The 25722-nt window shown below is 42.3% G+C and overlaps 1 protein-coding gene and 1 long non-coding RNA gene across 2 annotated transcripts in view; one reads left to right on the plus strand and one right to left on the minus strand.

Annotated features, from left to right (window-relative positions):
* The first annotated feature begins 13137 nt into the window (after positions 1 to 13137).
* LOC135415274 (uncharacterized) lies at positions 13138 to 15038 on the plus strand. Its single transcript, XR_010431042.1, has 3 exons — positions 13138 to 13196; positions 14366 to 14459; positions 14822 to 15038. It is a non-coding gene; the product is annotated as an uncharacterized LOC135415274 (long non-coding RNA).
* Positions 15039 to 18946: 3908 nt separating this feature from the next.
* Positions 18947 to 25722, minus strand: part of NUAK1 (NUAK family kinase 1) — a 48797-nt gene continuing 42021 nt past the window's right edge. Inside the window, exons 5-7 of the mRNA XM_064654865.1 lie at positions 24548 to 24667; positions 24107 to 24239; positions 18947 to 23045 (exon numbers count right to left, since the gene is read on the minus strand). Of these exons, the coding sequence (XP_064510935.1) occupies positions 21892 to 23045; positions 24107 to 24239; positions 24548 to 24667 (1407 nt within the window). The 3' untranslated portion in view covers positions 18947 to 21891. The remainder of the gene's footprint in view (positions 23046 to 24106; positions 24240 to 24547; positions 24668 to 25722) is intronic.

The raw sequence follows: 25722 nt of genomic DNA on the forward strand, positions 1-25722 counted from the left end.
TGGGCACTGCCCTGCAGCCAGCTCTTTGGAGGAAGGAAGATGATGGGGGACTGCTGAGATATCCCAGAAAAGGGAAAAGCTGTTACCCGAGGCACATGGTGCAGACACCTCAGTGTGTCTGCAAGTAGTCAGCCTGGGTCACCCAACCTCAGCTCCTGGGTCACTCACATTTGGGGCTATCTGAGCCCAGCTAACAGGGGCTGGCAGACATTCCTGCCCCAAGGGCCCTGGCCCTGGAGTGGGGAGGTCACAGAACACCAGCAAACAGGATGCATGAAGCATAAGGTTAGTGTAGATAAGAGCAAAAGATAGTCTGGTTCTCCTTAGATGTGCAATGTCTTTGTTAAAAACAATTAAATTTTGCTTGACAGAGGGTACAATTTCAGGACTTGTTCTGGGATGACTGAATAAATTTTAACAGTTGAAAGGAATCACAGAACAGTTACAGGCAAAGTCAGCATGAAGGTAACAGACACTTTTTGTGCCTTTAGTTTTCTTTATGGCCCTTTCCATCAATTTCAAAGTGGTTATCACCTCCTTGAAATTCAGTAGTGCTGAAGGGCATGATCAAGCTGTGGCCAAGTAATAGGATAGAATTTTAAGGGGAATGAAGACATGAAGCAATGGGACAAAACTGTTCATTCTGCTCTGCTGAACACATTTGTGCAGGCAATACATGTGGCTAACACTGATTAGAGGTAGGTGAAACTTATTTAAAATAGGTAAATTAAATACATATGTTAAAATAAATATGCTTATGTGCCATAAAGTATATGATCAAGAAGAATTGTTTGCTGAAATGTATGGTTAGCACAGCTTAGCTGTAATTGCTATGGTCAGTGTTATGTTTTACTTGCAATACCATTACAATCCATTTAGTTGCCGAAGGGAAACTTGGGAAGAAATTTAATGCTATCTAGATGAACACAGAAGAAAAATTTGCTCTCACAAGCTGTACATTTTTTATTACTCAGGACTAAACTGCAGTGTCACTGACATTTGTTTAATTTTGAAATGCCACATACTAGGAAAGTGCAAGTTAGGCAAAGCTACATGATAGATGTTGTGTACGTCTGCAAAGGAAGGCTCTTTCTCTGTTTAATGATCTTAAAAAACCCAAACCCATTCATAATCCCAAAATGGGATTGCACATTTAATCTAATTATGGACTCTGGAAAATCCTGAGAGTTTCCTGTTATGCTGTTTGGCTTTATCCTTCATCTCAGCTGAAACCTCTGAGCTCACTTTGAGTCTCTGTGACACCATGGATCTGATTCAGCAAAACACTTAAGTATACACTCAGCCCAAGCACTTTGAGGACTTGTATCCTTTTTTGCCAGTACTTTTAAGCACTTACAGAATTTCAAGCATATACTTAAGTCCCTTCAACTTCATTGAAGCATAAGATCTACTTAAGTATTTTGTTTAATGAAAGTATAAGTGATTAGAATATCACAAATGCAAACTAATTTTTTTCTGGTGTGCATTGCTCACTTCTTTTCAAAGTAGTCCAGCTTGTCAGATCTATTTGTTTGTATTCACTTTAAATGCAGAGCTGTGTGTGGGAACTCTACAATTAAATTCTCCAATCTGTTTGTTTTTTCCCTGCAGATGTAGGGGTTCCCAGCTCTTTGGGGAAGTGCTGTGCTGCAAAGTATTTAGCACTATGCTGAAGCCAGAGCAGAGCTACAAGTCAGGTTTGCCTCAAGTGACAGAAGCAGATGAGTAAGCTAAGCTCTGTTTCAGTCCTCTTAGGCAAGATTGGTGCATCTTTGGCTCTAATCTTGCAAGTCACATATGAGGAAATAATCTTCATCCACTTAACTATATCCTTGAAGTTGGTAGAAGCAGTCAATGCACAGAAAGTTTGCAAGAACTGGTCCTCATTTAAGTAAAGGGAAGAGAAAACAGTGCAAACCCAACCCAAAAGAGATCATGTGCATCTGCCGAAGTCAGTGACAATTTAGCACCAGCTTCAGCTTCAGCAGGCTCAGTGCCGAAGGTGGGGCTGGACCCTTTGCTGTCTGTGCCATCCATATAAACCAGCAGAAAGATTGCTTTTCACAGACTGTTGTGGCATGATATAAATGAGCTCAGGCGAGACCATCTATAAATCCTTTCCTTGAAATGTCTTTTATAAGGCTGGGTAATTATATAGGAATTACTTCTCAGCCTGATTTTACAATGGCTCCTGAAAAATACAAGGAAAATGTTTAACTCCATCAGAAAACAAGTTTTGTACTGTAGAACTGTTGTGTTACACCCATGAGAAGAGCCTAGGCTGCACAGCCTATGAGTGATTGTATCTCCCCCTAGTCCTTCTCTTTAGCAGACGAATCCACCCTAATTTTTCCCTGACGAAAAGACACAGCTTGATTCCTAAATCTACAGGATGACAGGCAGGCTGCTGGGAAATCTGGCATCTGTGATGAGGCAGGAGAGATTCTGGCACTGGATGATGCCCCACAGGAGAGCAATTCTGCTCCACAGCTTGGCCAGAGAGAGTTTTAAAGTGCGATTCTTTCTCAGGACATACTTAAGAGAAAAGCCATCCTAGAGGAGGTAAAGGCAAGTGGTAAAACTGTACCAGGTTCAATAAACTATGTTGACACAGACACTGCTTTTAGCACTAAAATGAAAAGAAGATTAATCTAGCTTTGGTGATGCTAATGCACTGGGGAATCAATTAGTACAAAGGGACTGCAGAAAGCCCTAAAAACTCTCACTATACAGAATTCTAATCAGAAGGTTCTTTTAGAAAAGACCAAAACACCCAGGAAACCAGCAGCTTTTAAAAAGAGAGAGGTACAAAAAAAGAGGTCAGCCAGAGGAAGAGAAATACTACTTTTTCTCTTGGCTTTGAAGGGTTTTACCTTTAAACAGAGCTAGTCAGCAATACCAAACACTATCTGTAAAAGGAAGAGTAGCTAAACACAGGACAAGCATCAAGCACACTTGATTTTATAACCATCATCTTAAATAGAATATCTTAAATCTGATTTAATCTCAGGCATCTGGAGTAATTTCTCTGAAACATGAATATAAAGTGGGTTTTTTTGCCTATGCTTCTTTCACAGTCACAGGGGAGAGGATGATTCAGCTCATCTGTTCCTCATGTGAATACTCGGGTGATGGCTGAGGGAGTCACATCAGGGAAAGGACTCAGCTCTGGCCCAACTTGCAGGGCTTGTTTCCCTGTCTTACATTCTTCACAAAGAATGATAATAACTCTTAGTCCCTCTCTTCCTCTGATTTTTCTATTTGATTTTGAAGTCTCTGAAGCAGGCAGAGATCTCCAGATTATTACATTAATATATAGTGTGAGTTAGCCAAATTATGATGTTCATTAGCAAATGTCCCTGCAATATCGTGGTCACAGTTCCAGGAGTCTTAACTGAGTTGTATTTGTTCAGAGGCATCTTGACAATGTGGAACTCAAATATGTTTAGCTTCACTTCCTTGTTAATATTCCTTATGAGATATGTGTATGGGGTTTTTATATTTTTATATATTTACACTGCAGTCTGATTTCATTTGTGGGAATATCCTCTGTATATTTGCTACATAGTGGATAAAGAGGGTCTAAAACTTTAAATTGTGAGTATGAGAGCAGCCTGGGCTGTGATGTCTTTATTTCCAGGCAATAAATTAGATGGTTTTTTGCTCTCTGTGACTAGAGAATCATCATTTTTTAATATTCATGCTTTGGCCAGTGGTGAGGCAGGAGGTGGAAGTCTTTGGACAGCATTTCCACAAAGGAGACAAGCTGTCCTTTCCCTGCTCCCTTCAGGGACAGCAGGAGAGTGGCAGGGACTGAAGCCTGGCTTCCCCTCCATCCCGCCCATCCCAGCTCTGCCCTGACCCCCCAGGGCCATGAATCACTTAAAGGGCCTCATTTTCAGGAATGCCTGACATCCACAAGTCTGCAGTGGGAGCTGCTGGTGTTCCTCACACTGGCAGATCAAACATGTGAGGTCTGCAGCAGTGGTTCTGCTTGAGCCATACGCAGCCAAGGTCGTGTGTAAGGGTCTGGAGGTGTCAGCATCCGTGGTGTGCCAGGTGAAGCCCTGAGTACTCTTCCAGCTATTGATAAGGGAGGGTTTCTGTGATGCAGTGGTCCCAAGGCAAGCCCCAAAAATGCCTGTGGAGCAGTGACTCCGCACTGTGTGGTGGTGGGACACCCTGACCATGGCTCACGCCGGTGCTTGTGGGGAGGCCTCAGCACACGCCTATCAGAAGCACCACCAAATTCCCTGGCCCCACCTCGTCCTTCTCCCCTTCTGCCAGGAAAGGCCTGTGGGGCTGAGCTTCTGCACAGCAGGCACTTCCACCAGAGGTGGCCATGGGCTCTCCAGCGTGAGCCAAGACACCCTGGGTTGTCCACAACCCTTCCCGTGGATATGGGTGCCCCTTGGCACACCCACCGTGGGGTTTCATGTGGCATGGGGTGTGGCTCTAAGCATCCACCAGCCTCAGCGCTGTGGCAGAGTACCTTATTTAACCCTGGTGGGGGAACCACCAGCTCTTTTCCCTCTCAGCATTTGTTTTCAGTTGCTAATCCAGGAAACACACGTCCTTTCTATTTACTTTGAAAAGAATGAATCACAACCACGGTTCTCCACAGCTCCTTCCCCCTCTCTGGTCCTCTTCTCACTCCCCTCCCCACCTTGCTATTAAAATGGCAACCTCTGTGTTACAGACATCTCCGGGCTGTTAGAGCACTTAAGCAGCACCCTGTGAGCTGCAGCCATTTACTATGTGTGATTGTTTCTGCGAGACCTAATAATTCTACCATTGTTATTATAACACTGTGCACTAATACAAATGAGCTTGTAAATAGGGGTCCAACTAAAATAAAACCATTATAATCACAGCCCAGGCTGTAAATCACAGACTAGTGTATTCTGCTGTGGTTTGACCCAGAGCCAGGCAATAGTCAAATAATCAAACTGCAGATGTTGGGATAGAAAATCTGCTTAAATTTAAACAGTGGCAAAGGTCCAAACAACAGGGGGGGCAGAAAAGAGTCCTTTGCACAATGTAGGAATTTCCCCACACCATCCCCCCTACCCCTTCTTGTTAACTGGGTCTATAAAGTAACCAGACATGTTACCCAATAATAGCACTGTTCCTTGGCAGCTTGTGCACACCAGTGCCAGCTTACAGGGCGTGATGCCATCCAAAGCGTCTGCAGAGTGACTGATAATTAGCACTAGCTGCCAGGCTTGTGGGGACATTCCCCCAGCAGCCCCATGGCCACTGCCAATGGTGAGATCAAGCCCTCCAAACCTTCCCGGGGAGAAGCCCAGGGGTACCCAATAATGTTCTGTACCATGAACTTTGTCAGTTACCCCAAAAGTCAGTGATGCAGTCACAGCCTGACTCTAATTTCTTGAGCTTCTTACTATGACTAAATCCTCTCCCTCCTCCATCTTACTCTTAGATGACCCTATTTCCCCATAATAAAGCCCAGTATGCAGCTTCAATTTGGATTCCTACTCAGCATCCTTGGTCAGGGCACGCAGAGAGACCCGCCTAGAAGTGGCATGCTGAGGGTTGTTTCACTGAGCAAAGCAGCACGCGAGGGGCAGCAGGGAGACTGTGCTGCAAGCATGGGGCAGCTGAGAACAGGATCCACATCAGGCTGTCACAGTCTGCCAGCTGTTTCCATGGCTGTGGGAGATGCAGTGTGGTTGCTTTTCCTCCTAGCCAGAAACCAGGATCTGTGTCAGTTGTGCTCATCACAGGCAATGTGTTTTTGTTTGGAGAATACATGAGCCTTGGCTGTTGCCCCACGACGTTTGAAATGATGCTATAAGATGCTATACTTTTCTTTAAGAAAAGTATACAGTCATTTGTTTTTCTGACAGCCCAAGGCAAACAAGTTGGATGGGTCCTGCCACTCACCATGTTGTCACATGTGGTCACAGGAGGACTGTTAAATGTGAGAACCTCCTTGATGTAACTTTAACTTACTAGGAAGGAATTTTTTATGGTTTGTTTTTTTTACTGTAATATTTAAGTGGCTGCCAGGCAACAAGTCATAAGAACAATCAATCACACAAACAGATGTCATGTAAATACATCTTTTAAGAGAGTAGCTCAAGAAATCATTGAGGGGATAAAGTAATGATCTCTCCAAGGGAAAATCAGCAAAATGACCTTGCCAGTCTTGGATGAAGACTGGACAGGATACAAACCAGTCATCCTCCTGAAGCTGATTCTTTTCTGTGGCACTGACACAGCAGATGTGAATATTAATGTTATTTCCCTAAAATCTTGTGACTATATTCCACTATAAGGACAATTTGCCCTTCCTGCTCAGGAAATATTTGCTGTTAAAATGACTTGAAGGCAACATGAACCAAGCTGCAGGGACCCCAGAAGGGGATTTTAGTTATGAAAAGCTCATTCACTGATTTGAAACATTTTCCTTAGAATTTGAGTAAGCAACTTGGAAGAAAGTCCTCTTTTCTCCTTTTTTTCTCTGTTCTTGGTTCTTTTTAAGGGACAGTCGATCTCCTGGAGGTGGAGGACTTTTTTTGGCCTGAGTCTCCCTCCTGGAAGGAATAAAATGTTAAGAGCAGAAAAATGTGCCACTCTAAGTACATATTGCAAAATTAACACTTCTTGAAAATTCATTTTGCTGCATCCACATTTTAACAGGTTTTCCTGCTCCATTTGTCAACGGCACCATTTTTAAAAAGTGCTATTTTTTTAGTGTCCAACTTACAGTAAGCCCATTGCTCAGAGGAAACTTGCAGAAAGAGACCGGTTTCCTTTGATGCATTCCTAAGTGTCTTGGTGAGAGGAATTGTTCTGGTCAGTGAATCAACTCTGCTTCCTCTGCTTGTCAGAAAAACAGTGCAACCTTGTACTGCTGATATATGCCACGCTGCACGGGATGTGGTTGATCTCTTCTGCTACTGCTGCTGCTCCACAGAGATCTGTTTCACAGTGTGAGCAGTAACCAGATTAAAATCAGTGCTGGAGGTTGTTGTGAACATTAAGCATTAAATAAACTCCAACACTCTACCATAATTCCTCATAAATGATTAGATCATCCTGCTGGGAGTGCTACCATTATACATAAGGCTAATGTCACTGGGTGCCTCATAAATTTAACATACAAGTACTAAACATTAGGTCTGATTCACTGCTGCTTCGCTTTAGATTATCCTAGTATGAGGCAGAGGAGTTACATTGGCATAATGTGCAGTGAAACGCTGGTTCTCTTCTCATTTTAAGGGATCAGCTGTTTCCACTGACTTTGGTAAGACTGACACTAAGTAGATTCGCAGTTGCTCTATTCGAGCTATGTTAAGTCTCAGTTATGGTAGATCATGCAGAGGAGCCAGTCCTGGGGAAAAATATAGGCTGGTATTTCTGGCATAGAAATTGCACTTCCTAAGAGTGAAGGCAGCTCTAGACTGCAAAAAAATCACGTGCTCTGGAGTTGGGTTGACAAAATCAAATTAGCTGATTTAGGGAAAAAACCCCACAGCCATAAGGTAGGTTTGATTTTGACATGGGATAGCTGCTTAAGTGCAAGTCCACCACAGAGCTCATGTTGAACAGGAGCTACATACATGATCCAAAACCCAGATTGTCTCAAATTCCCTGGCACTTCAACCAGAGCTCACCTGCCAGACACACTTCCCTGGGGAAAGGGAAGGTTGGCACAACACCATTTTGGTGTGTTCCACAGCTCCCATTTCAAATACAGAGACTTTCCCTTGATGTTTCAGATTTTCCATAAAAAGAGTGATTTCCCTCAAAAAGAGCTTCCCTCCACCTTCTGTTTGTTAGGGTGGAACTAAAAGTCTCCTGCCCCAAAAACATTGTTAGGAAAACCTTTAAAATCATATGCTGACAACAGCACTCATAATAGAGCAGAATATGGCCTCTGAAGCTCCCTGGTACTTGACTTTCTCACTGAAGGATTATTCCTTGCAATCCCCCTCAGGGCATGTTGACCAAGGTATTTTTAATGAGGTGTTGACTAGTTCCCTTGGGAAATTTTTCTGCAGTCTGACAGGTCTCATTGTTAGCATTCTACCCAGCCTAAACTTCGCTTTACCAGACTTTGTCTCAAACTCTTTCCCTCTTTCCTTCGTGTATTTTGCATCTTTCAAATATTTGTAGGCAGTTATCATATCCCCTTTTTAGCTGTCTGTCAGCCAAGTTAAACATAATTAGCTTTTTTAATCTTCCTCCATAAATCCAGCTTGCTTTCTTGAAATCCAGTCCCCTTCTCCTACTTACGTGTCTTTTTGGTATGATGAAGCTACATATTTTGTGGTTGGTTTTCACACGCCATCATTGATATCAATAGGAGGAGGCATCAGAAAATCAGACAGCGGATCAGGAGTGGTTTCTAGCCTGGGCCAGTTTTTTTCTCTTTGTAACACAGACTTTGTTTTGCTGTCAAATAATTTTCTTTGAATTGTTATATCAATTAATATTTGCAGCATTCAAATCCTGTACAGTATTTTCAAAGCTAATTGCTGTAAGAGACTAATTAGGAATTTTCTGCGCATTTTATGGGTAGACTGGCAATGGTAGAACACTACTGGAAGATTAATTTACCTGTCATGAAAATGTGTTAACTCATGTGGAAAAATGACATTTTTTTTCCAAAAACAATTAGAAAATATTATCCAGGACTGTTTTCTTGTTTGGCACTGGTGAACCAAATGTTCCAATGTCCCAGCACTCATTCCCTAAGCATTTGCTACAGGATGCCAAAACTCCATTTTTCAGATCTATGTAAACAAGAAGGAAGCATTTCCCACTGTATGCATCCCAGAGGAGTACATGGAAGCTTAACTGGAGCAATGTTTTGCACACCTACTGATTCTGGACACAGGCAATATCTATTTACTCATTCAGTCATTGTTTATATATACTTATATGTATCTCTCTATATATCTCCTTTGGGAAGAAGGAGGCTGGGGGTTAAGTGCACACAGCGGACATGAACTGAGTATTCATATTCTCCAACCCATTCTCCCATTTTAAAATTTTTTAATTTCTCCCTGTCAAAAGCCTTCAGGGACTTGATAACACTTTAATTTTAGATGTGCTCCAGAGGTACACTATCAAAATGCTGAAGAAGTTCATCCATATGGAGATTTTAAAGATGAACTGCCTTCAGGTCTTGGGTTGCTCAAGGTGACTCTGAAAATCTCAGCTTCATTAGTAATAAATGACTGAAACAATTTCCCCAGGAATGTAATTGATTCTTCATCCACTGGAATGCTTGTACCAAGGCTGGTTACTTTCTAAATGATAAGCTGTATTTTAAACAGATGCAACTCATATCTGGTAAATCTGTACAACTTCTGTTTAGCAAAATGAGCAGATTATAAAATAATCCTCTGTTTGCCCTTAAGCATATACTAACAGCTCCTTCCTTCGTTGTATGCACAGAGATTTGTAGATTTTCACTTCAGCTCCTTCGAATACCGTAGCTATGACAAAAAGTGTAAAGAGGAATCCTACTTATCAAAATGCCTTCAGGGAAATTAGCAACTGAAGCAGGAAAATCCCCACTGCAAGAAAATCCCCTGAAACAGGGATGGAAGCATGCTCAAGTATAGGCCTCCTTCAATATTAATATCCTTCCTGAGGGCAGAAGTCTTTGTTCTTCAGGCCTCTTACGTACAAATTCTCAAATCTCCTCTAAATACAGCTGCAGAATGACTGATCAGTGTGGCTGCTTGAAGTTTTTCATATTCTGAAATTTAAACAAAATTCTTTAATTACAATTTGAAGGGATGAAGAAAAAAATTCTCAATTTTTTTCAGTGGCTTGTGTTGTTCTCACAATTTTTCCTATGAGAATGGGTCTGTACCCAGAATCACTAAGACAGTAATTGTGTTATGCAGGTCTCCAGTTTCCTTGGTTTAGTGCACAATAAGTTCATAAGGAATTCAAATATGGAAAAGTTGAGAGAAAGATCCAAGTCCAAGCAAATGAAAATGAAAAGAGAGGGAGCTGCTTTTGTTATTACAATAGCTAAGAATGTCCTGAACTGCAGATTTCACTCACTGACAGAAGCAAAATCCTAGCTGACTTCCATTTCTTTTGCTGACGATGGTACTTCTTTTGCAAGATCTGCCCAATACCACTCCCCATAGTCATCATGAAAGTGGAACAAAGGCCTGAAAGACACCATGAGACATCTGACATGAGCAATCATGACATCAGTCAGAGCTGTGCTCAGCTAAGGACTGTTGTATAAATGCACATAAAAATTGCATAGCTGTGTACATGCAGCTGTACCCCCACAAGGAGTTCACAACCTGCAATGTGCTCCACACAGACAGCAGCAATCAAAAAATATGGGAGGGTGCACAGAAGATGCAGCCTACAGCTTTATTTCTTAGTTTGCCTTTTTAAAATAAAAATAATACTGTAACATTACTCATTTTTACAAATAGGAAGGAAGCTGAATGAACAGCCAGGAGCAGATACACGCCTGAGAGAAATCCATCTGGATGCAGGCAAGCTGACCTCCCCATCTGCTGTGGCTGGGGGAGCTGAGGCTGCTACTGTGCAGGTTACTGCAGGTCTGAAGTGTCCCGATTTGACTCTCCCTTCTTGCTCACCAAACAAGGGCGATTTTGTTCAGCCTAATGGGGATTCCCAGCATGGAAACCAACTGCTTGGATCGCCTCAGCCCCTCCTGCCTTCCTGAACTTGGCTATTGACTTTTAAAGTAAATTGCCTTCCCCAGCAGCAGGTGTACATTAGCCTTGTCTTAGGGGAGCCAGTGGGAATAAACCATGGGATGGGATGTCCAGTTAAGAATTTGTCTCTGCTGTTGCTGGCAGGAATTCTCAAATCAAATCAGCCTGGACAAAATGGATGAAAACCTATGGTCTGGGCACCCTGGCCCTTGATTAGCAATGAGCAGCAGCAGACTACCCTTCCAGGAAATAAAACCAAAACAGTGGTGGAAATGGGGTACAAAAAAAACCCCGAGGAGATCATTCAGCTCAAGGTGTGTGTGGTGCAGAAGATATTTTGGAGGGACAAAGTAATAGGGATCCTGGAGGTTTCTGGGGTCTGATGGCACTTTTGGAGCAAGGTCTGGGCTTGTGGCAGAGGTTACTGCAGATGTATCCAGCTTGCACCCATGCTGGGACATGCTACATGGCCTATGGTGTGACAAGGAAACTCAGTATGGATAGAGGTGAGCAGAGACTCTGTGAAATATCCATTTCCTTTGAGCCTCTTCTTTTCCTCTGTTTTGCTCTGGCACTTACAAAGAAACCAAGCAGTTTAAAGGTCAGTTTTATTATTTTTGTTGGGTTTTTTAAGAAGTTTAAACCATAGCCTAAGGAGTCTATCTATGCCATCTAGGAAAGAAAAATCCACACATAAATCCAGTCATTTTATATGTAGGTGAGGATGACCTGTCCACTACAGCAGGAAAGATTTCATGGGCTACAAAATTAAAAATGACAGTGACTCTGGATGTAGTGAAACAGCCTCTTCAGCTTTTCTCTCCATCACTAAGCTTGTTGATTTAATTCCTTCTGAATCCATAATTATATAAGAGAATATCAGGGTTGTCATTATAATCTTGCCAAAGTGTTCATTCCTTTTGCAATAACTCCTATAATGATCCTACCAGAAATTGGAAACTATTCTTCTGGGGCAAAGCCATAGGATAGGCTTTTGAGGGATTATCTGCTGAAAAAAAAAAGAAAAAATATATTTCTGGGGTTTTGCTAGTAACTTGAACAAGAGCAGAACCAGGCTTATGCTGAATGTTTTTGAAAATCTCAGCTTTGATTTGTTAATGACCATTTGTATGATGGACTACTGCAAGCCATTTATCTGCAGAAATAAATACTCAAAATAGAAGAAAACAGGACATAGTCAAGCAAGCTGTGGTTTGTACCAAAGCTTCATATTTGCTGAAAGACAGATATATAATATTGCTCGGTTTTTTCAAGAAAACCTCTACTGAAGCATTTCTGCCAGCCTCTTTGAGTTCACATCAAAAAATAATACTGAAAACTGACCCTTGATTTTCCTGGATAGCATTTCATTGTCAGATAGAAAGCCATAGCCCTGAGTCAGCAATGAATGGGCAGGCCTATCTTTAAACATGTGAAAGTTATTTACAGGAGTAATTTACTGAATCAGCATTCATATGGGACAGGTGAGGGGGAAGATTTCATAAAAAAGACTAAACTACAGGAAATCATGGCAGAGGATTTGAAATGTCACATCTCCTCTCCCCACCCTCTATTTAAAATGCATTCATTAGTTGTAGCAAGACTCTTCCTTATAAAAGTGCTGGTGGATTGTTGGAAGATGGACTTGATGTGGTTGCTGCCAACCTGGTGGTAGACTTAGCTTAAGGTGGAGCATGAAATTCAAGCAAAGCTTTGAAATATCAATACCAAGATCTGCAAGGCAGATCAAGTGCCTACATTGGCTGTGTCCTCGTAGGAACCACTCATTCTCTAAAAACCAAACCTCACCAGAGTGCCTCAAGTGGGACCCTCAGAAACCATGGCAGCTAAAAATTTGATAAAACCTCTAGCCTGAACCTACAATGAATTAGTCCGACACAAGAATAGAAATTTCTAACAAAAACTTGCCTGTTCTGATGAAAGACAGTATTTGTAATCACTGGTAAGACAACTACATTTGGTTATTTTTTCTAGTTCTTCCTCACCCCTCAAAGCAAGCTGAAATGACCTTCCAACAATAGTTTATTTCTTCTTGGCTCAATCTGAACAAAGGCTTCCTATTCCCATGCATGTGAATGAGAGTATGGATACTTTTGTGGTGAAAAATCAAATCTCTCTTTTGAACTTCTCAGACTTACTGTGGCACCTCCAAGGCTTTCTTCTGTCCTCCGAGAAACCGGCCAACCAAATGTTTGTTTGTAGCAAAGAGTACATATAACAGGGCAGAGGACTAAATCAATCTAGAGCCTTCTGATACTTCCAACACATTTCCTTCTGGGGGGGCAGTTAGTCAGTATGGCCTCACAGTATTTCTGGGAATTTGCCACTAGACGTGGAATGTTCATGCAGGCTGTGTGGACAAGCTTTGACTGGTCATTAGTGATGTAATTCTTGTTCCATTTCTCAGACTGACTTGAGTATTGTTTCTATAACTGGAGGACCTTGCTTCTGCTTTTAACCAAGGCTACTTCAGAAGAAAAGGTTTAAGGGGGGAAAGCATATAAACTAGATGTGGGAATTCCTGTCTCAATAGTACCAGCTTTGCAAGAAGAAAAGCCAGATAACTTTGCAGTGGAACAGTACATTTTTAATTAAGGTCTAGTGAGTGTGTTGACAAAAAAAGGCTTTTCTGCTATTTGAAGCAATCAGGTCTGCTCACAACACATGTATTTTTTGAAGTATTTTTAGAGATGGCTTCTGTGGCAAGAGTGCTTTTGCAGGTGTTGGGGAGTGCACTTATGTCAGAGGGGAAAATATGCAAATCTTCTTTTCTTTGCATGGCAGACCTTTAACAAAAGCTGTCCCTGACAGCCCCATTCAAGCACATTAAGGACTCTGATCCCTCTCACACAGTTGTCTTTGTACCAGGGCTCCCTAGAGGGGCTCTGAGAGCTCTCCCTCTTCCAGTTAGCAAGCAGGATCCCATTCTCTGTGCAATATCGCAGTCCTGTTGCAAATGGTGACAAGGTGCAAATTTGCAACTCTTGTGAGCAAACCCAACTACATGTTCTTGCCATGGGACAAGGAATGAGGAAAGTTCCAGTAAATCTCCTCCAATTTTAGAATGTAACACCAGGAGGAAATTAATTTATTCACTTATCTCTAGTGCAAGAGAAGACCATCCCTCAGCTCTTTCATCAAGCTGAAACGTAGCCCCCACTCTGCCTCGTTTTCTGTAATCATAATAGTTTTGTTTCTTCCAGAATTACCTACCTTAGTCATTGCCAGATCAGGACAATAATTTGGAACTTTCCAGAAAACAGCATTTTGGCTGTAGTAAAAAGCAACTGCAGTTATTTCTTCATAGATCAGGTGACACTGTTCATGTGCTACTTATCTGGGCTGTATGTGTCTTCTCTATTAATGTCAAAAGAGAAAAATTTCTATGCCTATCCAGACTAATATGGTGGGATATACTGGGATAAAACCACGTTAGAAACTTGACCCACAGTACCACTTCACTTCCTTTAGGAAATGACAGATTTACTGAACTATAATGCTCAAGCTGTTGGGACCTTTGCAAGTGTCTTGTTTACAAGGAGCTGAAGCTCCCTGTTGTCTAAGCAGTACTCTGAGTCATACAATCCTGAGAAATTAAAAACATTTTTATTTCCTAAAAAATCACCACCAATGATAAAATCCCTCTTCAGGTTAAGAATTGTTCCATTTCCCAAAAGTTTTGGAAGCAGGATCTTACAAAATGCCCCAGTGTGTCAACGATTTGAAAGACCCCTGCCAGCTAAGGTAAGGCTAAAGACATCAGATATTTCCAACACCACTTTTGTAAATACAGAACTCTTCATAGGGGGAAGTCAAATGGTGAGCATGTGGGGCCTGATGCCATTCCCACTGATCCAACCACAATTTCACAATGATAGGAATTTACTTTTTAAGGCTGGATGCTTGTCCATGTTGGGTCAACAGCAGTTTGCACCATCTGGGGATGTAGTACTCAACTGTTACCCATTGTCTCTTTCCACTCTGACACAATTTTTTACTGGGCGGGCAAGGGGCTTAACTACCTTGGGGTTTCTAAGGGCTGGAGCTAACTGAACATTCCTTGTGACACTGAGTTGTATGGGAATTTAGCAAAGATCTCTTCTCAGGCAGCAGATCCCTCCTCTCAAGAAATCTTCTGATGAAACCGTCAAGCTGTGGGACGTGCAGCTGAAGAGAACAACAGAGAACATTTAAAGAAATATTTTCGACAATTCCCAGTGCAGCCGGGATGATGACACACACTCTGGTCCTAGCAATCTCGCCTGGCAGGCGAGGGCTAGGGCTTTATATGTAAATATAAACATATATTTACATACTTCCTAACATCTGTTATGAATTTGTTTTCCCTTTGGTTCTATTTAAAGTATGTCTTGTCCTATTATCTCCAAGGCTGAAATTTGGAGGGGTTTGTTAATAAACTCTCTGTACTGCAGAGCCACAAGACAAATGCTCCCTCCTCCCTGGCTTTTCAGACAGTTCTACAGTTATTCCTTCCTTGTATTTCTAAATGCAATGGCATCTACCTAGCCTATGAAAGGAGCACAGTTTTCTGAGTGGATTCCTGCTGGGGAGGGTATAATCTCACCACCAACTTCTAGGGATTTGTATTTGGTTGGTTTAACACATTTGTCCTAGCAGCCTAGCTTTGTAATTGTCCTTAGCATGGTGTCTCTTCCAGATAGCTCCCCACTATTAGCTCAAGGTCCCACAGTTTCTGCAACTGGAAGAAAAGCTACCTGCTGCAAAGCACCAGCACTAGAGCCGCCGCTGCAGGAGGATCCAAACAGCCTCCAAAGCAGAGGCTGTGACACGGCCAGGGTTAGGGCTGCAAAAGGACCTTGTGAGCAAAGTTCAACCCACTGTCCCGACAGGCTATTGCACAGTCCATGCAGCAAAACTAAACAGGATGGCAAACAAGATTTGGACTACGTGAGAGAGAGAGAGAGAGAGAGAGACACACGTTGTTTCTGTTAAGTAAATAGGTTAAAGTGAAAGGCAAAAGGGCAAAGAGAAAATGTCAAGGCGGGTTGACACCAACATTTCCACATGCTGTCTGACAGTAAAGGCTTCAGTGCTGGATGTGCATTGTGAGAAAGCTCAGGCATGAGTTTTCAGAGGTGCTTACTGTCAAAAAAAAACAGAGCTCCCACTGGCAGTAGAGCTGTTTTCCTGAATGAAGAAGTAGGGTGATGTCCTGACCTATAAGGGCACCTCTGTCCAGCACCCACAGCTGATTTCCTTATTTTGATGGCAGTCAGCTATCTAATTCTTTCATGGCTCTGGGCCTGGTACAATTCTGTGTGAGCTCTAAGCCCAGCATTTGTATTGGTACGGAGAATCTTCTGGTGATACATAAAATTGTCTTGTAAAATGCTTTTGCAAGGAATAATTAAGCATAAGTGCAAATAAATATAATTTCCTTAAAAGTTCAGGGCTCTGTATGGCCAGATGACATGCAAATCAAAGGGCTTTCTGCACTGATGAAATTCCAGGAAATATGGGGTCAGGAGTAAGGGCTAGAGAGAGATAGCCAGAAACAAAATGCTCAGATCATCTGTCCAAAAAAGTTGCTTCTCCAGCCAAATTACTCAGTCTTTTATGAGAAAGATGTCTTGGTTTGGCAAGGAGGAAAAGACAGCTCCACCAGACAATAAAAAAAGAAAAAAGCCCTAGTTGAATTCTAAATACCATCAATCCAGTGGAAACACGGCTTGTTCTCTTCTGTGGTAAAACTTTTAACTGAAACCACTGACCCTGGGGACAGGTACCAGAGACCCTGGGCTGATTCAAACACTAGAGTTTCTGTTGGCTCAACAAAAGCATTCCTGCAGATTTGTCTCCAGAAGCATCTCATTAAAAAGAGCTGTGAATCACCGAGATGTTTAACTGAACTGATAATCTTCTCATATACACCAAATTTACATGAGTATTGGACTTCTCCCTTCATTCATTAGGCTGGTTATGACTTACCCTGTAGCTATAACTGAGACTCCGGTGTCGTGAAGTTTACTATTAAACATGCTTATGGAGTCACTAGCAAATTTATGTGTAAATACACTTGTCTGCAATAACTAAAAATGCCATCTCTTCCCTCCAATTTAGAGCCTTGCTTTCACAGTCCCTGGATTCTCTAAACAGAGACCAGTCTCTTCTGTGAGGAGGCGCAACTACACACCAAGTGCAAACTTTTATGGCCAGAAATTCTGCTGTATCACTTTGCTCTGAGAATTTTGCTTCTCTTGCCAGCACTATGGGCTGGTTATGGGCATCAACTCAGGCTGTGACAGCACTGGGAGATCCCGCTGTGTTGGCACAAGTTCTCTCCCTCTGCACCAGTGACTTGGGGCCAGTGAGCTTTGAGGAGCAAGTGTCAGGCTGTCCTGCAAGTTTCTGTGCTGGCCTCCAAGTGCCCTACCGATATAGGGAAGCATTGCTCAGCATCAGGCAGCACTACCCATGTCAGCTGGCCCCTGGACTTGAGCGAAGCCCACCACAGCAGTGAAAGGGATCCCTGGCAATACTATGTTACACACAAGCATGCACAGGCTTTGCAGGATCAGAAATTGGTATAACAAAGGGTTATAATGGACAAAACTATTTATGGCTGTATAGCAAAAACCCACACTACTGCTTTTGCCACTCAACTGTGTAGCTCCCAAGGCTTATCTTGCTTCCTTGCTCCTGTCTTGCCCAATCCATAAAAACTCAATGATTCCTGAGAAACACTGGAATGCCCATGAAGCAAGCACGAAAGAAGACCAGGTCTGTCTACGGACTTACTATGTAACTTCAGCTAAGGCATATTGCTGTACACTTATCTACTGTAATAAATAGGAAAATCAGACTCTCAGCTCCCACCCCAGAAGTGTGCACTCTCAGAGCTGTACAAACACGTACGTAATTACTCCTCAGATCCTGCCACAAACGCGCAGCATGCCCAGCCATCCAGAACCTTTTAAAAGTCATTATTTTTAAAATGAAACAAATAGTTTGCCCTCAGCTTCCCTTTTTTCCTAGTGTGTTAAAAAAAAAAAATAAAAAAAAGTTGGTTCATAATTGCTATTACAGAGGAGACTTACAGTACATTTTCCACCACCCAGCACCCACACAATTAGACTTTCTTCACCTCAGGTACAAGAACACGTGTGCTGACTTTGAATATACACCATATAATTCCTGACTCAATTAGCACATAGCAGATAATCATTCCCTTTGTAATGTATTAACGGCTGTTTGCCTTTCTGCATCATTGGCTTTTTCCCTTTATTCCCAGTGCTTTTTAAGTGGTCATAAGTAAGAAATCTAGCACCTACAGCCATGGTTTCTGGCATTAAAAAGCTAGAGAGAGAAAATGAATCAGGAAAAAAAAGCCTTTTTTTTTTCATGATATCCAAACCTCGGATCCTGATCCAAACTGCCTGTAATTTAAAAAGCAGAATATACACTACAGGTATCTTGGCTGGCTGCATCAAAGGTGAAGTTTAATGGTGTCTTGCTCAGAGCCAACATGAAGACATTGCCAACCATTTCCTTTATTTTAACAAGTCCCCAGCACACACAGCATACCTAACACCCAGCTTCCCTTATGATGCCCATCTGTTTTCCAAGAAAAACAATCTAAAGCCTTCTGGTTATCATGGGGACTCCAAAAAAATGAAAACTGACTCCCCTTTTTCCCTCTCACTAGCTGATTATGCTGGCTGCTCAAAGCCATCTGAGTGAAATCAACTCACATTTGACAGCAGCGGATGGCCATCAGTTTTTTTTGCTCAAGTAATTGCTCCAAACCCCTAAATTTTACCTACAGGTACATTGTCAATAAACTGTCCCCTCTTCCCAATAGAGGAAAAAGGACCATGACCGTCTGTCTCCGGGCTACAAATGAGTTATGCTGTGTCTGCTCAGCCAGCCAGCTCTGCCTCACCTACAGCACACCTGGCCCACAAACCTCATTTATCTCAAACAGAAAAACCCCAGTCAGCTATTCTCCACCAAACATTTCCACAGCTGAAAGCTCTGGGTGCTTTGTAGTGCCAAACACTTCGTAGCACGGGAGTGTCTGTGGCCACCCACATTATATTCAAATGTACAAACGAGCCAAGAAGCTTTGCATAAACAACTTGGTACAAAGTGCTGAGATGCTGCTGTATTTCTGCATGACAAGTTCATTACCATTTGGCATTGGCTTATGCTGATGTACAATAAAAAAGAAAAGGGAGAGAGAGAGACTCTTCACAGTTACATTAACTTCATTTTATTTAATAAAAAACAGTATCAGATTAAAAATACAAACACTTTGGGTGATTATCCAGCGTTTTTCCCTGTGTGCCTCATAGAGCTCAAACCAACCAAGGATTGGGAGAAAAAAACAAAAACCCAAAAAATAACACCAAACAATTTTGGCCGGAGCTGTAAAATAATGTTGCACCAATTAAATTACACCAAATATATTATTATACCTTTGAAATGGCTTTCAGACCAATAAATAAAAAAAAAAACAAATTCAAATAAAAAAGTCGACTTTGTATTACAAAAAAATTAAATAAGAATCACAACACTAATAATAACAATGTGCAGTCAAGTTTTTTTTTTTCTTCTCTTCTAGGAATGATAACATGCCAGTAAACATGTAACATGCCAGTAACATGCCAGTAAATCCCTACATAACATTTCCAGTTTGGCAGCAAGCAGTCACTCACTCATTCACATTTGTACACAAGGAAGCAGGCCTGGGCAAAAGCCTCGGGAGATAGGAGCCTTTGGGGTGCTCCTCACTTCCCTGCCATGGCTCGCTGAGTTCCCTTCCCTTCATCCTGAAACCTCTATCAATCCATTCAAAGTTTAGTGCCACACGTGCAGGGAAGGTGTCAATCAGCGTAACCCCACCGAAGTGATGCTCCGGCACGTCAGCGGGACAGCGCTAATTCACACCAGCTAAGGATGTAGCTCTTACACTCCAGGGCACGGGTTAAAAGCCATGGCTGCAAGGCACATCCACCCTTGTTTCAGAAGGGCCATGGAGACTATGTTGAGTTGTTTTAAAATGCACCACAGCAAACCTGTTAACTCGATACACTGCAAAATGGGGTGTTGGTTTGGGATGGGCTAAAAGAGCACATGCAGGGCTTGTGAGAGAAGTTGAGATGTCTGACTATCATACAGAGAGGTACACATCTGCAGAGAAGTGACTTGCAGTTGCCCTTCCTAGGCAAACAACAGTGAGCCAGATTTCACTTGACTGCTTGAGAGCATGTCTCTCAGAGATTTCATGGTATTGATGCCATTTATTTCAGAGCCAAATTTGGTCCAGTGTAAGGAAATAAGTAATAAGTAAAGGTTCTCCATAGAGGCAGATTAACTGATTTAGGAAACTCAAGTTGGTTCATCTTTATGCTAGGCAGCCCAGTTGATTTTTAGGAGGAACCACCAGACTTAATACCATGATACACTGAATAAGGAATCTGCAAGTGAAATAGCTTCCTGCCTCAGATGCCAATGATTTATGGAGTTATCTCCAATTCCCAAGGAATCCCCAGAGGAACTCTATTCCGCTCCTGCACCACCTCTAGGATTTGGGACACAGTGGGTCAAATTCTGCTTTCAGTTCCAGTTTCAGGGCAGGAGTGAGACCAGAACTTGCCCCATGCTCCTCTGCTCTGGGTATGCATGTAGATGCAAGTTTTGCAGCTGTGGATCATTTGACAGCATAGGCTGAAACCTGTGATTTAATCACACCAGTGCACCTCCAAGAAAGCCAGGGGCTATGTGCTCACGGAAATGAGACTGAAATGGGCCTGAATATTCCAGTTTGCCCAGGCCTGTCAAACACACAGTGCCTTTCTGACATAGGCTTACATTCAGGTAATCCAGTAGACCCATGTGGTACCTTTATGGGAGTTGAAGCCTTCGGTCTGGATAGTTGGATATCTGAGAACACAAACACATATCCTTTTTTTTTTTCAAACTGGTGTCATTGCACACTCAGTACCAGCTACACTAGGATAGAAGCAGGTCTGCTAACTCTGTTATTAAACCTAACATTATCATTTCATCGCTCAATTCTTTCTGCTCCATTACCACCTACCTAAAAACATTTTCATACGGAGAAAGGCATCTTCCCACTAACTTTCTGACCTCTATCTGTTTCCTACATGCTACAACCTTTTCCTTACCTAACATTCAGGTCACAAACTACCTGTCACTCCCAAATACTACAAGCTAGCAGCAAGGTGGCACCATTTGCTGATAGTGACTGAACTCTAGATTGGAGGGTCAGCTAACTGTTGAGACCCTTTGTCAGATCCATCTTTATCTGAGCATTCATCTGGCTGGTCGTTTTGAAAGAGTCACAAGTGGAACACATGGGTTGAAATGCCTTAAAAGGTCATTTAGCTGCTGATAACATCCCTTCCTTCCAGATCCCTTTATTGTTTCTGTGGCTCTCTTTTTGCTAGTAGGAGCAGTAGTTGGAAACAGTTTTAGAACTTTCTGCTCACTGAAGAGCAATGGCTTCGGACCCTGTGGGAGAGTCCGGATCTGAATGTCTGCTCCATCGCTTGTCCACAAACACCTCATGGGGTGTTTTTCTGGGGCAAGTCTCTCAGATTATCTGTCCCAGAACATGTTCAGAACCTCTCAGGTCACTCTGGTGGAAGGGACTATGGTGACTACCTAGCCTGGCCTGCTGCATAATGCAAGCCAAAGGTCCCCACTGTGCAATAACTGTATTCAGATGAATAACTTCAGGGGGAACTAAAGCCTCTCTTTCTAAAAGGCATCCAAATTGGACTTGAAGAATTCAGCTCATCTCTTGATAAAGCTTAACTGATATTAATTAGAAACATCTCAAAACATGTATCCCTCACTTCCAGTTTTAATTCTGTCTGACTTAGAGCCATCAAATCTTGATGCTTTTGCCAGCTAGCTCCTGATGTGCTTTCCTCACAGACACAAAGACCAAAGGTTTTTCTCTGGTCAGGTAGGTAATATTTTGAGGGCACAAGATTAGAGAAGTGTGAGATGGCTTTGGGGCTAGTTTACTAGGAGTTCAGCTAAGTAGGTACAGTCAGCACCTCTGAAGCAAAACCTACCATTGTCAGCAAATCAGTGACCTGGCTTACTCCATCATAAAGGTACACAGAAAACCTCCCTTCCCTCCTTTTCCATCTTCCCTCCACTAGTTGAGCTTGTTGCAGATCTCTAGGGCTTTCTTGTAGACCTGAGTCACATCATCCATGTCTGTGAGAAGAGAAAAACTGCTGTCCCCCAGACGGTTACGATAACGCTTTAGATACTGTGGCCGTGGGCGGTTCTGAAGTCCTTCGAAGTCTTGGATCTGGAGGAAATTTTCAGCAGAGACACAGCTCCGTATTCTCTGTCTGTTTGGCCTGTTCTCTTGCAAATCCAGCAAATCAAATGAGTCACTGGACAAAATACTGTCATCACTAATCACGCTGGAAGGGCGACTGTAACTTCGAGGTAATGCATCTCCAGGCAGGATCGCTTCTTCCATGGCCTCCAGCGTTGGTGTCTCAGGGCTAATCAAAGTAGATTCAGTGCTGCTGGGAGAATACTTGCTGTTGTGTTTCAAGATGCCCTTACGCCTGCAGGAATGGCTGTAAGACCCATTTCTGGATAGCTCTGTGACCCCTGGAGAAGTGTCACTATTTACTGTCTCATCATTATTGTCCAAGAGTTCAGAAGATTCGCTTCGTTCTGGAGAGGAGTAATAGCCAGACTCCCTCTGCTGAGTCTTCTTTAAGATTCCTTTTTTTGGCATGAGTGAAGACTGCTTAGTGCCATATTTGCCAGCTACCTCTACCTCCACAACACTTTTAATGGCTACGCCAGTCCTACACAACTCTTGCTCCAGCTTAAAAGCAGAGGGTAACACTGGGCTGACCACTCCTTCAATGAAACCTGCACTGTGAGATCGATGCTCACTGTTGCTCCTTTTCTTCAGGATGCCTTTGGGTCTCTTGGAATTGGGTTTGGTTGCATTTTCAGCTCCTCCTTCCTGGATGGACTGTGCAATGTCATTTTCCTTTTTTGATTTTTTCAGAGATCTTTGTCTCTCTAGTGTGACTTCAGGACCTTTGGGCTTAGAAAGGCACTTCATTTTGGTATCAGTCTCTGGTTGGAGGCCAGTAGAACGATGATGCCAATCAATGAATCTTGCCAGCAATGGGGACTCAGAGTCCCTCATGGCATCACAGTCACAAACACTACTCTTGTAGCCCCAGTTAACCCACCAGTGGTTGGCAATGTCTTCAATGGTTGCCCGGCGTTCAGGGTTCACCATCAGCATCCATCTGATAAGACCACGAGCATCTGTGGATGAAGAATGGCATACAAAATTTTTAGAACATGAGCATTGTTAGCTTTGTCAGTTTAAACTGGAAGTGTGAAGCCAATCAAATGCGCAAAAATAACGCCCTTTACAACAGGAGAAGTGAAAGAGGGCAAGGCTTTGTCCATCAGTCAATGACAGAAAATGCATTTCAGTATTACTTCTCATCAGAAGAATATGATTCACTCTGAGAAATGTACACTGGGCTATCAAATAAATTAGTACTTGTACTGTATTAGAAAGTGAATAGCTCCATATTACTGAAGGAAGTCACCAACCAATTGACTCTAATAATGACAAAACTTAGAGGAAACAAAGGTGAATTGGGATATTTGCTTTTCTATTTATTTTTCCATTAACAGTGTAGTCTTCTGTGTATTTTAAGGGCTTATTTTCATACAGAGAGCAAGAAGACAGAAAATTGAAAGGGATAGCAAACAACTGATATAAGATAAATATTAATTTAAATATAATGTATACATAGATATTTAAGGCCGGAAGGAATCATTATAATCAATGACCCAGACCTAGTTGATGCTTTTCTGTCAGGTGACTGCTTAATGTGTTATCCTCTAAGTAGAAGTCAATGCAAACATAGTGGCATTAATTCAGATTTTGGCCTGCCTTCTTGAATAGGAGACTGTGTTGCTCTGACCATTCATCATCTCTATGCTGTGATATACCACAGTGTAGTTAGAGGATTGATCTGTACTAGTATGTTGTATCAGTTTAAAGCTTCTCTGAACAATTCCACTTGCAATAGCTAACAGACCTTTCACTCTCACACATCTAGTTAAAAGAGCCTGCTACAGCTTCCCCAAGGGAACAAAATCTATCTGCTACAAAATTGTAATTTCAAAAGGGCTTTTGGTAAATGCTGTATCCAGATGGGCATTTACAGTACATGAAGTCAGTAGAGGATGAGATTTTTTTTTTCTGCATCATTCTAATATGACACTAAAACATGTTGGAAGGGACCAGACAAACTCTCCATCCTGAACTCCTGTCAGCTCAGTACATGGCCCTCCCTCCTTTTACATACCTGAGGTCTGTGTTGGCTCACGATATTCTCCACTGCTGATCTGCCTGATGAGATTTTTGTGATCGAAGCCATCAAAGGGCATCGTTCCATAAACCAGAGTGTAAAGCAATACACCAAGGGCCCAGCTGTCAACCTGAAATACAGACACAACACGTGTGAAGCCCAGGGAAGCTGATCCCTGCCCTTCTCCCTGCCATTAGCACCACAAGAGCAGCATCATGTCCAGCTGCACCTGCTGGTGGGCAAACTGGTATCTAACACCTCACTACCCACTCACAGGCAAAGCAAACAAAAGCAAACTAAGGCAGCTTAAGAACTTTAAATACGGGACAGACCTGAGCGAACTCACACATACAATAACATTCGCAGTAAGACTAACCCTCAAGAACATTATCATCAAAGACATCCCCATAACAGCACAGAAAAGCTGACCCTTCTTACCTCTGGGCCTCTGTAAGGTCGGCCATTAACTATTTCAGGGGAAGCATACAGTGGGCTTCCACAAAAGGTCTGCAGAAACTTGTCTTTATGAAAAAGGTTGGAGAGTCCAAAATCAGCAATCTGTAAATAGAATTGCAAAAGGCCTCTGTAGTAATAATTATATCTTAAAGAAACAAAAAAATCCTTTTCCAGGAAAGACTTAGCTATATTTGACTCTGCTGTAGTGCAGGGATCTTGATGTGGATAATCTCTCAGGTTCCCTGGCCAACCCATTATTCTATAATTTTTTGACTTTCCTCTCTACAGACCTTTCAGAGAAGAAAGATTCACAGGTTAAATCCTCCCAGTCAGGGACAAGGATGCTTTGGTACCATTTACAGACAGGTCACCAACTGACTGTAACCATCAGTCAGTAATTTTATCCTGGATGAACTGCATATGCTTGCAAAAACAATTTCATACTGTGAGGCACTGGGCCTGCTGTCCACTGATTGCTTTTCATCTTGTTTAATCATTAATACCAAAGGAAAGCAAATAGAAAGTACCACCCTTCTTATCACACACACGCAAGCCAAAAGTCAAGACCTTTAAACTCAACAGGAGGAGTGAGGCAGGAATGTTGCAGGAAACTAAGCCTTACAGAAGAAAGTAATTTTTGAAATCATCTGGAACATAGCTATGCTTGAATGAGACAGAAAGTGAGGCAGTTGCTAACTCTTCCAGATTCAGGGACACCAGGCTGAGGAAGCTGAGCTGTTAAGCCCATGAGATGTCTATCACGAGGTAATAAACACAAGTCTGATTCCTAACTGGAAACAATGGGCCCAAATCTGGTTTTCCCAACACAAACAAAACTTCCCTTGAGACTATTGGGAATTTTGCCCATGTAGGAATTGCAGGATCAGGTCCAAATATTTTGTTTACTTCAATTCTCTGTTCTTGTTCTTACAAAACAAAGGCTGAGGATAGCAACACTGAATACTCCCACAACCTTTGCATTTTCTTTGTTTCTCTAGCACAAGGCAACACATCTCATTTTTTTACTTGTTTAAAACCCAAATGCTTCTGCTTTGCAAAGATACCTGTGTTACTGCCCACTATTGACATAAGGCACACATAAAAGACATAAAGCACAGGCATTAAAAAGGTATTAGAGCTATAAGAGATAGGAGTTT

This window comes from Pseudopipra pipra, chromosome 5 (assembly GCF_036250125.1).
Source record: "Pseudopipra pipra isolate bDixPip1 chromosome 5, bDixPip1.hap1, whole genome shotgun sequence".
Classification (NCBI taxonomy): Eukaryota; Metazoa; Chordata; class Aves; order Passeriformes; family Pipridae; genus Pseudopipra; species Pseudopipra pipra.